Below are 17137 nucleotides of genomic sequence, written 5' to 3' on the forward strand. Positions count from 1 at the left end.
TCCAGCATTTTTCCATTGGTTTTTCCCATTAGGATTATAAAAAAAAAGTCTTCTAAGCCATGATCCAAACCAACCAGCTATGAATGCAGGTGAATCAAAACATTACAAACTTTGATTTGAAGCAAAAAATAATTTGAAAATCTGAAAAAGACAAGACTGTGAAAAAAAAGCTTTAAGGACTCGCAGAGCTACATCATTCGCAGTGCTTTATGGGAGTTGCCATAATTTGCCATGATTTGATCGTCATGATTCTCAGATTTGGTGGAGATTTCTTTGCAGAATCAACCAGGAATTGGGGTGTTAAACACAATTATTTACAAGAAAATACGTTGAAATGACGGCTTCAACAAAAAGAAAATACCATCAATTAACATATCTTACAGTAGTGAATAAAATATACGTTTTTGAACATTCTTCTTGCTTCGTCAGCCATCTTGGATTTTTTTTTATAAAGAGTTTGTCGCAATACATTCTTTTTATGTGAAGGATGTGAACCTGCCCAAGAGTTTAGTAAAAACAAGGTATTTTAGCACATCTGCAATGCCTTATTTGCCTACATAGGCAGCTCACTAGGTTTTGGAACAGAGCACGTTTCACATAGTTACATCACATGGCATATTCAGATCATTGATCTGTGTCTTACCCTGAACTGAGAGCTGACGGTGGGTTTGCGGCGGGCAGTGCCCATCTTCAAAGTCTCGTCTCCACTCCTGCTACCAACACGCTCAAACAGGTCGTAGATGAAGTCAAGTCTGAAAAACACACAATAGAGATAATATCACTCACAGACATCATTCATATCAGCAGAAATACAGATCAGCAACAACTGCTTCAAGGTAGTTTTTAGAAGTATAAATATTCCAAGTAGTCTCTTATTTAATATAAGCTCATAAAAGCGGAATAAAGTAATGCTTTTAGATACAGTTTAGTATCAAAAGACATGATATAATATATATAAATATCATAAGACAAGATACACATATAAAAATTTTAAATTTACGAATACATTATTTAAAAGGTTAGTTTAAGGGTTAGCTCAAACATGCTGCGTAAGACTCGAATGAACCTCATTGGTTCTTGCGGAAGTTCAAACGTGATGCGTAACACACGATAATGAACCTCATTGGTTCTTGCGGAAGCTCAAACGTGCTGCGTAACACGATAATGAACATCATTGGTTCTTGCAGAAGCTCAAAAGTGCTGCATAACATGAGAATGAACCTCATTGGTTCTCGCGGAAGCTCAAACGTGCTGAGTAACACGAGAATGACCCTCATTGGCTCTTGCGGAAGCTCAAACGTGCTGAGTAACACACGAGAATGAACCTCATTGGTTCTTGCGGCAGCTCAAACGTGCTGCGTAACACACGAGAATGAACCTCACTGGTTCTTGCAGGAGCTCATACGTGCTGCGTAACATGCGAATGAACCTCATTGGTTCTTGCAGGAGTTCAAACGTGCTGCGTAACACACGATAATGAACCTCAGTGGTTCTCGCAGAAGCTCAAACGTGCTGCGTAACACGAGAATGAACCTCATTGGTTTTTGCGGAAGCTCAAACATGCTGCGTAACACGAGAATGACCCTCATTGGTTCTTGCAGGAGCTCATACGTGCTGCGTAACACAAGAATGAACCTCATTGGTTCTTGCAGGAGCTCATACGTGCTGCGTAACATGCGAATGAACCTCATTGGTTCTTGCGGAAGCTCAAACGTGCTGCGTAACACGAGAATGAACTTCATTGGTTCTTGCAGAAGCTCAAACGTGCTGCGTAACACGAGAATTAACTTCATTGGTTCTTGCGGAAGCTCAAACGTGCTGCGTAACACGCGAATGAACCCCATTGGTTCTCGCGGAAGCTCAAACGTGCTGCGTAACACGAGAATTAACTTCATTGGTTCTTGCGGCAGCTCAAACGTGCTGCGTAACACGAGAATGAACTTCATTGGTTCTTGCAGGAGCTCATACGTGCTGCGTAACATGCGAATGAACCTCAGTGGTTCTTGCGGAAGCTCAAACGTGCTGCGTAACACACGAGAATGAACCTCATTGGTTCTTGCGGCAGCTCAAACGTGCTGCGTAACACACGAGAATGAACCTCATTGGATCTTGCAGGAGCTCATACGTGCTGCGTAACACGAGAATGAACTTCATTGGTTCTCGCGGAAGCTCAAACGTGCTGCGTAACACGAGAATGAACTTCATTGGTTCTTGCGGAAGCTTAAACATGCTGCGTAACACAGGAGTACAATAACATATGGATTAGTTTTATGATCTTTTTATGAACATTTTAAAGCGTCAAAGTGGTAGTTGCGTGGACTGTTGGAAGGACAGAAAGATCTTCATTTGAGTTCCAAAGATGAACGAAGGTCTTACGGATTTGGAAAAACATGAGGGCGAGTAAATTATGACATTTTCATTTTTGGGTGAACTATCCCTTTAAATCAAAAGTTGTATTGTTAACATTGTTAACAAACAATGAATAATTATATTTTTACTACCTAACATTAACAAAGATTAATAAATGCTTTAAAAAATAAATTGCTCGTGTTTAGTTGTCATGTTAGCTAATGCATTTACTAATGTAAACAAATGAGACCTTATTGTACACTGTTACCATTTTTTTCAGTATGAGAAGTATAACTTACAGTATATGCATCACTGATCTCATGACAAGCTGGAAAAACTTCGGATCATAGGATCCACAGCATTGTTTAAAATTTCAGAAATGAAGTGAATGATTTGTCACCTGCTGTCCTTCAGCATGTTGAGAATATCATCCCTGAATGTGTCTCTGTTCTTCTCTAGAATGCCACGCACGTCATACAATACCTGACACACACACAAAGAAAAGTTATAAAATACATGTACAGTGACTAAAATGCTAATTGATCTATTTATTAATAGATTTTTTTTTACACAACTCCTTTATGTAAACCTACTGCATACATAGCCTACTTCATGTGTTTGCCCAACATTTCTAACTCAACTGAATTGAATTGTGTATGTGAAGAAAATACAAAGTCTCTGATTCCTGCATTGTACTTTCAGCCAGTTGATGAGAGACCAAAGAGAGAGTTTGATCGAGCTGGTGCTGCCGAAGTTTAATGCAGTCACCTGTTGAGTATTACTCAGTTCTGACCTCCGTGGCGACAGATTCCTCAACAGGTCTTAACACCATGAAATAAACTCCTGATCTGTAGAGTATGCAGCATCCAAAACACATGCTGGGGGTATTTATATCACCAACTTGATAATTACAATCTCTCATTTAAACAGATAATTCATCCAAAGCTCATAGTCCGATCTTTCATTTGTTTTGGCCAAGAGAGCAGATGCTAAAGATTCTGCATCTGAAAGCATTTGAAAGACTGGATTGATATTGTGGGAACATGTCAGACATTTTGCATGCAAGTTGCATATCTCAGAAAGTGGTAAAAATCTGTATCTTTGGCTACTGTAAAGTAAAAAATATATATAAAAAATCCTTAAAAGAAGATATATTTACCTGAGAAGCATGCAACCTGATGCAGTGTTGCTTCTCAGGAAAATGCATCTGTGTAGATGTTTTTTGCTGGCAAACAAGACTAAAATACGGATTATTTTTGAAGTAAAAAAGTAAAAGCAAGTGAAAAGCAAGTAGAAGTGTGAAAGAAAACTGTCAGGGAAAAAAATAATTGCAACTAGAGAAGGAGCTGGACAGCATGCCAAATGCTTCTCATGGGAATGCATGTTAGCCGTGTGGTTTCCAGCACATTAAACTGTGAAGGCTTCGTGTAGTGCCCATGGTGAAAGGGCAAACCAACTCTTAACTTTCCATCTCTCTGTACTTTTTTCAGCATACTGAACTGACTGCTTTCTCTTACTCTCCTGAACAGACTCTCTTATAGACCGAAACTGACACTGACAGATGATGAGAGAGAGTGAGAGGACTGGGGAAGTCCAGAGCTCACTTCCTCTTGGCAGTCACACCTGTGATATATATAGTGATAGACCGGTATATCGGTCAATATTTTAGATTATAGGTATCAACAGAAATGGTCATTCCACCTGCTGTTGGTTTCAAAACGTAGCAACATGCAGCAACAAATGAAGTCTGATGTCAATTTAAAGCATTTCAACTTTTGGCAGACCTTATAAAATCTTTCCAACCTCACAAATAATAGTATATAAGTAATACTAAAATAACACTGTGTGTTGATGTAATTACCTCTCCTGCATAATGTTTAATGCCAAACTGGTGATCTGCCACTCTTGGTTTCACGTAGTAAGGGTTTGTCTGCAGAGGCAGAAACACATAACACGTTATTTCACATTGATTATATTTTGCAGCGTGCACACTCAAAGACACTTCAGTCGAGGCAGACTGTATGTGGGTTCTCCGAGGACACACTCATTGTTCCCGGGGCCTGAGGAAAGCCTGCTCACGTTACTGTATTGTGCATGTGCGTGTGAGAGGCTGTGGGGGTGTGACTATCGGCTCAGCGCTGGTCTTTATCAGTGAGTTTAAAGAAGCATTAACTCTCTGTGATCTGAAATGAGACGAGGAGAAGAAAGCGCATATGTCTGTGAGTGTTTTGAAAAGGAGGACTTACGGCATGCCGGCTGTGTAGTTTCTCCAGCAGGGTGTAGTCCGTGCCTTTAGGGAATCTGCTTTCTTCATTGATAAGAGCCAACATGCCCAGTTTCTGAGAAAAGAGCACACTGATCTAAGCACACGCTCTCTGGCTCTCCACACACAAAATGTATTATTATTAACCACAGGGGTCTCGTTCGTTGTCATGCATTTGCATTTATGTGAGATATTGCCCAAAGGTTATTTTAAGAAGTTGATATTTTTCCATGACAATGCAGGAAGAGGACTAAGACTGAAGATGCTAATTATTTCAGTAACACTTTAATTGACAGTGTCCTTGTTATATGTTACATGTACTTACTCTAGTAATAACAGTAAATTCTGCATAATTACAAGCAACTAACCCTAAACCAAACCCTATTTCTTACCCTATAGTAAGTACATGTTGTTAATTGATATGACTCAGTACGTAAATGTATAATTACACTGTAACAAGGACACATTCAAATAAAGTGTAACCATTATTTCTTTTTAGCCACTTGATATGGATGGTCTGATAGTATATTTGGCACAGAGACATTTTTCAATTTGAACTGGAACATGTCATTTTTACTGTAAAAAAACATGCAATAATTTGCAATCTCTAAAACATTCCCTGTTGAATGTTAGAAAAGCAGTTATGTATGCATATTCCCTTTAGTGTGTTTAGCAGATAATGTACAAAACAATTACATTGTGAAATGTTCCAGACCTCTTAGAGACGTACACTACTGTTTAAAGTTTGGTGAGTCTCTTATGCTCACCAAGGCTGCATTTATTTGATCAAAACTACAGTCAAAACAGTACTATTATGAAATTTAAAATAACAGTTTATATTTTAATATATTTCAAAATGTTATTTATTCCTGTGATGTCAGAGCTGAATTTTCAGTATCATTACTCCAGTCTTCAGTGTCACATTTTTATGGAAAAAGGATTCTTTGATGAATAGAAAGTTCAAAAGAACAGCATTTATTTGAAATAGAAATCGTTTGTAACCTTATAAATGACTTTACTGTCACTATTGACCAATTTAACGTGTCCTTGCTGAATAAAAGCATTAATAAAAATAAATATCTTATTGACCCTGCATTTAGGAGGGCAATGTTAATGATGAAGAGGGTAGGAAATGATGCAGAGAAGAGACAGGTACATCCCTTGTATGAGCCCCCATTTACTTTTGGTACCATCTAATCAGCCAATCTTTCAGAAAATGACTACTTATCGACAATTAAACAGTTTATAATGAGCACTGTGGAGTCCCAGTAAGAGCTGAGTAAAGGTTAAAAGGCCACCTTTTCGATCAGATCCAAACACTCAGCATTGTCCATCCAATCGATGGCCTCCCAGTGTATCCCCTCCCTGTGTGGAGACAAAAGAGAACCTCTTGAGCAACAGATACACACATCACAACAACACAAGTACACAAAGGTGGTATTATCCTCAGTGTTCATGTGATGAAATGAGCTGTGACCGGGCTCTTCTGACCCCCCCCCTCAGCCATCACATTTCAACACAAGAACACAACTGTGTGGGAAAGAGGAGACCCATTCACACATCTGGCAGAGTGCCTCCATAGTGCCTACAGTAAGAAGAAGCAGAGAAACCCTTTCCCTTAGTTAATCTGCTATCTCTCCATCACTCTGCCCTAAAAGTGCAGGACAGTCCATGTCATGTACATCATGTCACATACACCTCTGGGACACGTCGCGCCTCCTTCCTTCTATACGATTTCACCCTGTTGTGACCTGAGCTCTCTGTGACACCTGATAGCTTGAAGCTACGTGTCTACAGAGCAGTCTGTGTCGGACTCTTAGGTTTTCCACAGCAGTTTCATGTCCTGGTGAAGATGTAATCTACGCACGTGAATGCTTTGTCAATGCATTACAGGTGTGCAGTCCAGTTGTATACACTTATTTATTTTTACATTCTGAACACACTTCAGAAGTCAAGAGGATGATAGAGCTTCTTTTACATGTCTGAGTATGTGTTGTTGTTTGCTAAAACTAATACCTGAAACACACTGTTCACAAGTATGTGAGGCAAACACCTCTAGCTCAGAGGTGCAGTGAAATGTCTTAGCGTAAACATTAGCCTAAAGTGGTCTTTTCTAGAGTCGGTTTTCTTGCGTACATTAGCACAAAACAGCCCAATAATGGACTCTCATTTCTCACTATAGCAGACATTAACATTAGTCATACATATATCTACAGTCATTTCAGGTGAAGTACTGTCATGGTAGAGCAACAGTTTGAAATGACAAGCTAGTTAAAGGTATATTTCTATAGCTAGCTGAATAATAGAACATCCAGTTTATCTGCACAGACATTTGATTACCGCATGTGGCAATATTCAGTTAACTAGCAATAAGCATGTATGATTCTCTAAGATTCTCAAGGCCTGAAAAATATGTTGAAATGTGTCAGAGTGCAATTCATAATGCGAAACAATCACGCATTGCATTCTTAGAGTGGCCACAAAGGGTGCTCCAGTAAGCACTGCTGTTTTCTACAGTCAGTTTTCTCTTTCAAGTCACTATGCATGAGCAATTTGAAAACAATCTTGATCAATCTGAGTATGTTAGTTACTAACTTAAGTATCACCCCCTTGAGTAGAAAAGTCTGTTATCATCACAGTAATGCAAGACCTCATGTGCTGAATATGACTATGCACACTTCCCCAGTAGGCAAAAACCAGTCCGAATGAATAGTGTTTGAAAAACAGTAGACGAAAAGTATCCAGATGACCTAATACTTATGCTGAGATTCTGAAGTGTTCATCCAATGGATACTTTACAATCCCATGAGGCCATGGGAGAGGATTTATGGAAGGGGGGAAAGCGATGCAAGTGACGTGTCAATGCATATTTATGTAGTATGTCCAGTTTGCATTTATACGACACACATGCATACTTTGCAACGATTGGAAAAGCATGTTCTATATAGTATGTTTTTCATCAAACGTGTGTGATTTCAGTACACGTCTGGTATGGTATGGTGTGGTATGGCTTTATGGCCTAATTTTTTCATCTATCTAGTTAAATGGAGGATGGAAGACAGTGTAGAACTATCTAAGCTGGTTTCTAGAGCAAAATGATGTAAAAATCTAAGAATCAGGGTCACTGGCAGGACCCACCTGTTATATTCAAGCTGCTCCAGGGAGAAGATGTGCTTGTTGAAGTACTCCTGGAGCTTCTCATTGGCATAGTTAATGTTGAACTGCTCAAACCGGTTCACCTGGAGGGGGGGGAAAAAGTCATAAAAACATGACAACATGCCATCGGCAGGTTGTCTGTCTGGAACATTTCACCTCAACTAAACGAACTCTCACCTCGAAGTTCTCAAAGCCAAAGATATCCAAAATGCCAATGGACTTGAAGTTGTCCTTTCCTTTGATTTTCTGGTTGATTCTGGTGATGATCCAAGAAAAACACTGGGAATACAACGCCATGGCCACAGAGTCCCTGGAATCAATTGCCTTTGGAAAGCAGGGCAGAGACAAATATTAATCCAGAGACATTTTTCCTTTAGTTAGCCTCCAACAGTGCAATTTAAAACCATAAAATCAACAAGCAATGTCTCTGGAGATTATTACAAAACACTAAAATGTCTATTTGCATTTCAACATCATAAAAAGAAACTGTAAGGTTTTGTTGGATTGAATTTGCAGGGTTGTTACTCTCAATAATTGTGCGTGTCTTTAAACGTTTGAAAACAATGCTTGTCTTTCCTGATTTATAGCTGAGATTGGATCAAATACAGTGGCCCCAATAAGTATGTGGACACTTAAGCCATATTTAAACCACCCTAATTTTTTCAAATTATACTCAAAAGGAAGTTGTCAAACAGTAGTGGAACATGTTGATCTTAATGTGATGAACTACACCGGTGCTAGGATACAGATACACACTGTGAGCACTGATTTATACAGTACATCCACTAAAACTGACCGACCAGTTCATTTTATAAAAGTGATGAAAAGTGAGGAAGCTCTTGAGAAATATCTGCTTCTGGAATTTCAGTTCAATTTCAACTCATAAACCCAGCAATAACCCTGAGCTGCTATTACCAGATTACAGAAGGAGAGAAAGTTAATAACCACAAATTAGCCTCTGCTATTCCTAAGAACACCAAACTCCCGTCTATTGTTTCAGCAACACTATAATTCATCGGTCAGAGACACTTCTGCCTGATTCTGAACTGTGTGTTGGCTCCATCAGAAAGACCTGAAAGAATGGCTGTTTGTGCAGGATACGGCCAATGGCAGCTGTTGAGGTCCTGGCCACTGTGTTAGTGCATTATGAGAAAAAGAGGAGGAGGAATAAGGGCCTCCATTAAGACGTGGCCCTGCTTTATGACCGCTAACACAGGCTGGAGTTAGTGGCCATTGTTTTTGTTCATGAAAAGATTGCTTGTGTGTCAGTCACAAAGGCCAGGGCCCTTAGTACATGCTGGATGAGATTTATGAGATAATGTGGGTTGGGGTCTCTTTATTCTTCGCATGCACACACTTTCATCCCCTAGCTCCATTTTCATTGGTCTAGCTCCCTTTTTCCAACCAGTTTCCAAAAACAAGCCTTTGATTTTCATTCACTTGACCATGAACTTGCATTGCGGGACAGAAGAATTCTCAAGAGTAAGTTTTAAAAGGTCTGCTCTAGCGCTAAACTGACTGTCTCTTGTGTTTACCGTGCATATTTGTGTGGTAGGCTGCCCCCATTAGGCGGCTGCTAACCGCCGTCTCCACACTCTGCCTCTATTGTGTGTTTTCTCATGAGATCTTTATCACTGAGTTATTATAGCAGGAATCCGAGGGGACAAAAAAACAGGAAATGGTACCAAGTCACGCAAAGACACTTTTTACACAGGCGTATGGGTGTGAGCATGTTTTTTAAATGACAGTCTGTCAGTAAATCTGGGGTGAGTGGGGATGCAGGGAAAGGAACTTGTCTCTGAACACACTGAGGGCACAGCACAGACATGTCACGACATGATACAACATGAAGGGTAAAATAAACACAAAAAAATCTGTATAGCAGAAATATAAAACTTTTTGAAACCATTTCCCAAACTTATTCCAAAATGTACATAAACAAAGACATATATCTTATTCCTAAACATGCCAGTATACTATACAACATCATAAAAATGGACGCATGTCCTGGTTCCTTACCTGTTCCACAGTGAGGGGCGAGCAGATTTCTTCTCCTCTAAGGATCATGGACCGCTGTGTCAGAACCTCAGACAGCTGAAAGGAGTCAAGTCCCAGCAGATCACTGACGACACTGACCACTGTCATTCAAATAAACACACTGTATAAGCCTTCACAACTGTGGAAAGGGTGATTATTCATTATTATTAGGTCAGTATTAAACATCCATTAATATCTTATCCTGAGATAATATTTATTATTTTGTCAATATTCATAGAGCAAATTGAATCTTCAATTTCATGCATGTCTTCAGCGTATTTTTGAAAATAATTATGAAATGTTCCAAAAAACCTAATTAGATCAATTTGTGACCCGTAAAGATTCAAGTTTTAACCAAACCTACAACAATTCAAAAGTTTGGGGTCGGTAGGATTTTTGTTTTTGTTTTAAAGAAATGAATACTTTTACTCAAAAAGGATGCATAAATGTATCAAAAGTAAAAGTAAAAACATTTATTATGTTACAAATAGATTCTATTCATCAAATAATCCTTAGAAAGAAAGCAGTATAACTGTTTTCAACATTAATAAGAATAAGAAATCATAATGCGCCAAATCAGCATATTAGAATGATTTCTGAAGGATCATGTGACGCTGAAGACAAACGCTGATCCGTATCGAACCTCCTTTAGTGGTGATCTGAGCACCCCCTGCAGTCATGAACTCAATGTTGCCGATCTGTAAGACCCCAGACAGCAGCTTGAAGACATCCCGGATCTCTTCCTCTGTGAATACCATCACTTTCAAAGCTTCCTACAGTCATTAAATAAAATAAAACCATGAACATGTCTTTTTCCCCTTATAATACAGATTACAGAATAAAAACATAATAAAAGCCTAAATCTGCTCATTATATAAAGCGATCAAGTCTCTTCAGAAAATTAGGGCTAAACCGCTCAATTCATATGGATTAGTTTTACAATCTGTTTATGAACTTTGTTGGACTGTCAAATTTCTCAGATTTCTTTAACTACATTTCATTTGTGGTTCCGAAGATGAACATAGTCTCACGGGTTTTGAACAACATGAGGGTGAGTAAATGATGACAGAATTTTCATTTTCTAACCATATAACTACTTCGTGCTGAACAGTTTACAGAAAAGAGATGATGTGGTGCCATCTAGTGGAACATTTATTAAAGCCCAATTGCATGGCATTAACCTCTGTATGTTCATGAGACAAGCAACTGTCTAAGAGTCGAGAACACTGTCAAACACAGACCATGCAAAATACTGACTGACCATCACACTATCATAGAGGTGTTTGTCATTCAAGCTTCTGTCTTTCACACAGCCAGACTGGTTGAGGTAATGATACGCCTCGGGAGAATCAGCCAGCATGTACATTTCTGAGGATGAGAACACGGAGTAATATAAAAACAATGGCCAGAGAGAAAGATTCAGCTTATTTAAAGTTGAAGTGTATAAAAAGTTAAAATCTCACCTCTGTGCTCATGCTTAGCACCTGACAACAATGCATAGAAAATGTGATAGTTCCTCTCTCCCGGATTCTGCCGCACAACTCGATTCTGGAATGTTATGACATTTTTAAAGCAAAAAGCATTTAATAGGCCTACAGCTGCTCATCTGCAGGTCTATAAATGGCTAAAAAGAAAAAGAAGTAAATACCTTTTCAAGTAAATAATCAATAATACAGCCGCCCTGAATATTTCCACTCTGAGAGAAGTGAAGCTGAATGAACTTGCCAAAGCGACTGGAGTTGTTGTTGTAAACGGTTTTTGCATTCCCAAACGCCTCCATTATTGGACTGGAGTGGAAGAGAAGGAACAGGTGTTAAAATGGAAAGAGATACAACTGTGTGTGTGTGTGTGCGTGCGTGCGTGTGTATGACCTGCTCTGTACAATGGCCTGCTCCACCCTGGTGGTCCTCTCTGACAGCGGAGAGCCTGTGGAGTTCTGACTCATGACAGACAGGAACTTCAGCAGCAGTTTGGTGCTTTCTGTCTTCCCAGCACCACTCTCTCCACTGAGAACACACACACATGAAGAAGCACACAGTAAACACACAAGCACACCTTTGTCTGTAGTTTTATAGGTTTGCATATTGTAACATGTAAAAACATCACAACCGTTAAAAAGTTTAGGGTTGGTAAGATTTTTAAATGTTTTTGAAATTAGTCTCTTATACTCACCAAATCTAAACGGTAATAAAAAATAAAACTTTTCTATCTTTAAAAATGTAATTTATTCTTGTGATGTCAAAGCTGAATTTTCAGCATCATTACTTCAGTCTTCAGTGTCCCATGATCCTTCAGAAATCATTCTAATATGCTGATTTGCAGCTCAAGAAACATTTCTTATTATTATAAATGTTGAAAGCAGTTCATTTATTAATATTTTCTTTGATGAAGTTCGGCATTTATTTTGAACAGAAATCTTCTGAAACAATATAAATGTATTTACTGTCATTTTTCATTAATGTAATGCGTCCTCGCTCAATAAAAGTATTAATTTCTTTAAAAAACAAAAATCTTTTGAACTTTTGTACAGAGTAAGGGCACTATGACTAGTGGGTAAAATTCCCTCTCCATGTCCAGTGAAGTGATTTATTGTTTAACACTTGTTCTGTTTGTAGTTTGTGGTGCCCTTAGAACTGTGCATACTCTCAACAATGCTGTTAACTCCCTACAGTTTGAAATGTTTTATTAAGATGGCCAAATACCATATAAAGACTTTGCACAAACACCCAATCACTCCAAGCTGCCACTCAGGGTAAAGTTCACACTTCAGGACCTGAAATGCTGTGGTGCTCACACTACACAACAAGGTTCCTTGTCATCTGTAGTCGTGTTGTTATAGCAGCGCGAATACTACACAACATTACGCTGATGAGGTACACAAACTTCAGGATATTTGGTCAAGAGGCAATCCCAACCAACAGCGGGGGGGAAAAACCCTCTTCTCACAAAAATTCACGCTAGAAATTCCCACAAGTGATTACGTGTGCATTTGAAAACTACAAATCACCAAAAGCTGTCTGGTGAGCTTTACATCAAGAGGATCTGATTAATAGTATTTCATTCCTTTAAACTAGAATAATACTCAGTGTGATGTTATGCCTTTAAGAGCAGCAGCATGTGTTACCTGATGAGCACACACTGACTGTCGTGTCTCTTCCACAGGCAGCGGTAACACTCGTTGGCCACAGCAAAGATGTGTGGAGGTAGTTCACCCAGGTGATGTCTGCTGTACACATCCACTGCCTCGGCGTCATACAGCCCTGATATCTGCTTATAAGGGTTCACGGCCGCTAGGATGGAGCCAATGTTAGTCTGCAAGAATGAGCAACAATAAGAACATACAGGTTTGAACGTACACTGTTTACATTTTTGATGTTGAACAAAGTATGTATCGAAATGGAGATTTTGTTAAAACTCCAGGGGCATTTTAACTTTTCCAGCCCAATAGACAATTTAACTAACCTTGACTCTAACACCATTCACCTGGGAAATATAATCCATGACAGTATTTTGTACTGTATCATTTATGGTTCTAAAAGTTTCCAAGTGTTGATGAATGTAATAATATCTACGATCTACAAAACATCGTAATAGTATGTTTTCTCATAGATTGACACTCTTTAGATTAAATCTTTGCACTACAGATTTCCAATCATGTGTTTATTTTTTAATTATTGTTGGTTTATCTAATAATCTACAATATACCTGTTATGTTTTCTGGTCAGTTTAACATTGTATATTGTGGTATATGTTAAAATTCAGTTTGACAGTTAAATAAAAGTAAAATGATAACATAGTATGTTAATGAAAAAAAGTAGTTTCAGACTTATAAAACTGTCATCATAGGTAATCGAAATTAGAAGACAATGTATCCACATAAGAACTGTGTAAAACCAGTCGTCATAGTTCTTGGGATCAATTTTTGCTGCATTTATTTCATGCTTATTGTTGATACATGGACATTTTTGCACAGCGTTAAGCTCAGATTAAACCCCAGTAAAGCTTCACAGAACAAAGTTCTTTTGAGGCAAAAGACTTCTCAAAGTACAGATTGTTCCCTTGTTTACATGAAAGCACTGCAATCAAATTCCTATTTGAATTTAAAGAAGATAATTAGTGTGTGTGTGTGTGCGTGCGTGCATGCGTGTGCCATGAGGAAAACAGCTTATAAACCATACTAAGTGATGTTTTTGGAAAATGTAAAAATGCAGAACGTTTTCTGTGATGTGATGGTTTGTGTTAGTACGTGTGTGTGTGTGTGTGTGTGTGTGTGTGTGTGTGTGTGTGTGTGTGTGTGTGTGTGTGTGTGTGTGTGTGTGTGTGTGTGTGTGTGTGTGTGTGTGTGTGTGTGTGTGTGTGTGTGTGTGTGTGTGTGTGTGTGTGTGTGTGTGTGTGTGTGTGTGTGTGTGTGTGTGTGTGTGTGTGTGTGTGTGTGTGTGTGTGTGTGTGTGTTTTTTGCAAAAATAACACTTACATAAATAAGGTCCTTCTGGTAGCGAAGAAAGAGGTTGTGCATGATGGCGGCCTCATGTAACTCGGCCAGAGTGGACATGTCCTCCACTCCACTGATGCTGGTGGGATGCATGGGGAAAACCTTTAGCCTGTTCACCTCACCCTGATCCAGAGTTATCACCTTCAACACACAAAAACACACAACCATGTCATTATCAACACAAACTATAAAGGGCTGTCACCAGAGGAGCAACTGGGACATTAGTTTTAGTGCTCTCAGATTAACCAGTACACCAGAGATTTGTGATTTATGCTGCTATGAAGCAACAGTGCACAAGACAGGGCTCATTTACAAGAGTATACATGTGGGCCGGAAGCTTGTTTTACTCATTTGTCCAGGCCTGCTCAATCTTTCTGCCAAGTTGTTTCACATTCCTGAAACCATACCCACCCATGACATCTTCACAGTGATCCTCTCACTTTCATTGTCCTGAGCAGCACTTCCTCCACGACTTGTCCTCAGAAATCCTTGGACACACTGCATTATGCTGAATCACAAGGCTGACGTCTTCATTGCACACTGCATTTGAACCGGTTCTCTTTAATCTACTTAATTGACATTGAGGATTCGTTGAGATGTGTTTGCTGAATCATACAGACATTATCATGTGTATCTATTAGGGCTGTCAAAAGATTAATCGCGATTAATCGCATCCAAAATAAAAGTTTGTGTTTACATAATATATGTGTGTGTACTGTGTATAATTATTTTGTATATATCAATACACACACATGCTTGTATATATTTAAGAAAAATGTGTAATTTATATCTAAAAAAATTATATTTATATATAATATAAATTATATATAAATATATACAGTATATGTATGCAAATATTTCTTAAATATATACATGCATGTGTGTGTATTGATATATACAAAATAATTATACACAGTACACACACATATATTATGTAAACACAAACTTTTATTTTGGATGCGATTAATCGCGAAAAAATTTATCTTTTGACAGCCCTAATATCTATTGTAATGCACTGTCATTCATTATTAACTGATGCACAAGCAACTCACCACTAAAGTTGCACACACATCCTACACAAATCTTCAAGTAAATGTCCGAATAATTGTTAATATTATATTAGAAGAGAGATCATTTCTGAGCAGATCAGTAAACATTCACTGTAAAAAAAAAAAAAGCTAAAAAAAGTTGCTGCCTTAAATTTTTCAGTTGGATCAACTAGGATTTTTAAGTCATTTCAACTTAAATTACATTAAAGTGACTTCAAAAATTAGTTGAATCTAGCTGAAACATAAAAAAAAGTTGATTTTGAGTAAAAGCAATGGAAAAACGTTGTATATGTTGTATTGTTTACAGTGTTGGGTTAAACTACAGACATAGAGACAATGTTACTTATCTTCTCTTATCCACCTTTTTCCTAACGAGATACTGCATTTTAAATTATGAGAGGAACTTTGGGGAAGTTCCACTCAAAAAGACTAACAAATCATAAATTTGAACAACAAAGAATCCTTATTCCTCAGCATCCTTTTGTTTAATGTTGGATGGTTGAAGGGATGAGTAGAATAATGCATCTGATTGTACCCAGTTTTTGAAAATGCTTATTATTGTGTTCATAGAGTGAACCTTTCGCTGATTGTTTACAGTTTAACGGAAGTTACTCCCATAATGCGCTCAAATCTAGGAAGAATGTGGATAAAAGAACACATTTAAACAGGCTTTAGACAGCCAAAGTCTGCTATATATGCAGACAAAGTGTAATTAGTTGTGCTTGCTAAGGTGTTGTTCATATTTAAAGTTAGGACTTGGAACAAAACTGTAGTATTTAACTCCAGCACGAAAATTGCCTATAACCTACCTTTAACCAGTAGACGATAAAACCAGCGAAGGAAAACAATCACTCAAAACACTTTAGCAACTCATTTGGAACACCCTGGCAAAGAACTCTAGTTAAATAAGTTCCTTAAAATTGTGTTGAATGTTTCTTTCGAAGCGTGTAGGTCATAGTTATTCTTGTAACTGAGATCGATGACAAATCCATTAGCAAAAAGTGCCACTAAAATTGAATGATGACATACAATAATGATCTTATCATTGTGGCTCGTCAGGCCTGTCTCCAGACAGATGAGATTCATTGATCAGACAAGACAGAAAGGAAACAGCACTTTGGCAGAATCTCAGCCCCCACCTGAGATAATGAGATCTATATGGAGATACGAGACACAAAACCCATGTGTAGTAACACCTGAGGCTCTGTTTATCAGATTAAAGTTTCGGGTGTGAAGCAGTGTGAGTTTATTCTAGGGGGCGCTATGACTTTATCATGATTCATTCATGTATAATGAGGTCATTGTTGCATCATAGCTGTGTTAATGTGTTTCATAGTTTGCGTTATCGTTGTGTGACGCCTCATCTTTCACCAGACCAGGAATTTGCTCTCTATGGGTCATTTCTCAACACAGAAGGACGCCAGGCGCACTTTGGGTCAAAGTCCATGCACAAAATACATGAGCTCCAGCCACATGATTCATCCGCAAACATCCAGTAAATAAGTCAAGGATGTTTAATTGAAACATTCCTGTTGATCTGGAGAAAATTCCCCAAATTCCTATTCATAAGATGCTGGCTCCCACCACTAAGGGCAAACAAACAGCCTGGAGGTTGAAACAACACTCGGTACATGCGAAGTGGGAGGTTTAAAATGACAATAAATGTGTCTAAATCAAACATTCACAGGATGTGGTAAGAGGCAGGGCTTCATTACGTGGGGATGACCTGGAAAATGTCCCTTGGTCCGAGTGTATGGGTCCATAAACATCCACAAAAAGGGTGTCTTGTAC

The 17137-nt window shown here is 38.5% G+C and overlaps 1 protein-coding gene across 1 annotated transcript in view; it reads right to left on the reverse strand.

Moving 5' to 3' along the window:
- Positions 1–17137, reverse strand: part of myo10l3 (myosin X, like 3) — a 77445-nt gene that overhangs the window by 32942 nt on the left and 27366 nt on the right. The window contains exons 3-17 of the mRNA XM_084421500.1: positions 14280–14438; positions 12930–13117; positions 11677–11811; positions 11454–11592; positions 11269–11353; positions 11067–11173; positions 10449–10578; positions 9788–9906; positions 7946–8092; positions 7751–7851; positions 5911–5977; positions 4596–4688; positions 4211–4279; positions 2750–2832; positions 644–752 (exon numbers count right to left, since the gene is read on the reverse strand). Coding sequence (XP_084277626.1) covers positions 644–752; positions 2750–2832; positions 4211–4279; positions 4596–4688; positions 5911–5977; positions 7751–7851; positions 7946–8092; positions 9788–9906; positions 10449–10578; positions 11067–11173; positions 11269–11353; positions 11454–11592; positions 11677–11811; positions 12930–13117; positions 14280–14438 — 1731 coding nt within the window. The remainder of the gene's footprint in view (positions 1–643; positions 753–2749; positions 2833–4210; positions 4280–4595; positions 4689–5910; positions 5978–7750; positions 7852–7945; positions 8093–9787; positions 9907–10448; positions 10579–11066; positions 11174–11268; positions 11354–11453; positions 11593–11676; positions 11812–12929; positions 13118–14279; positions 14439–17137) is intronic.

This window comes from Rutilus rutilus, assembly GCF_951802725.1.
Source record: "Rutilus rutilus genome assembly, chromosome: 10".
NCBI lineage: Eukaryota > Metazoa > Chordata > Actinopteri > Cypriniformes > Leuciscidae > Rutilus > Rutilus rutilus.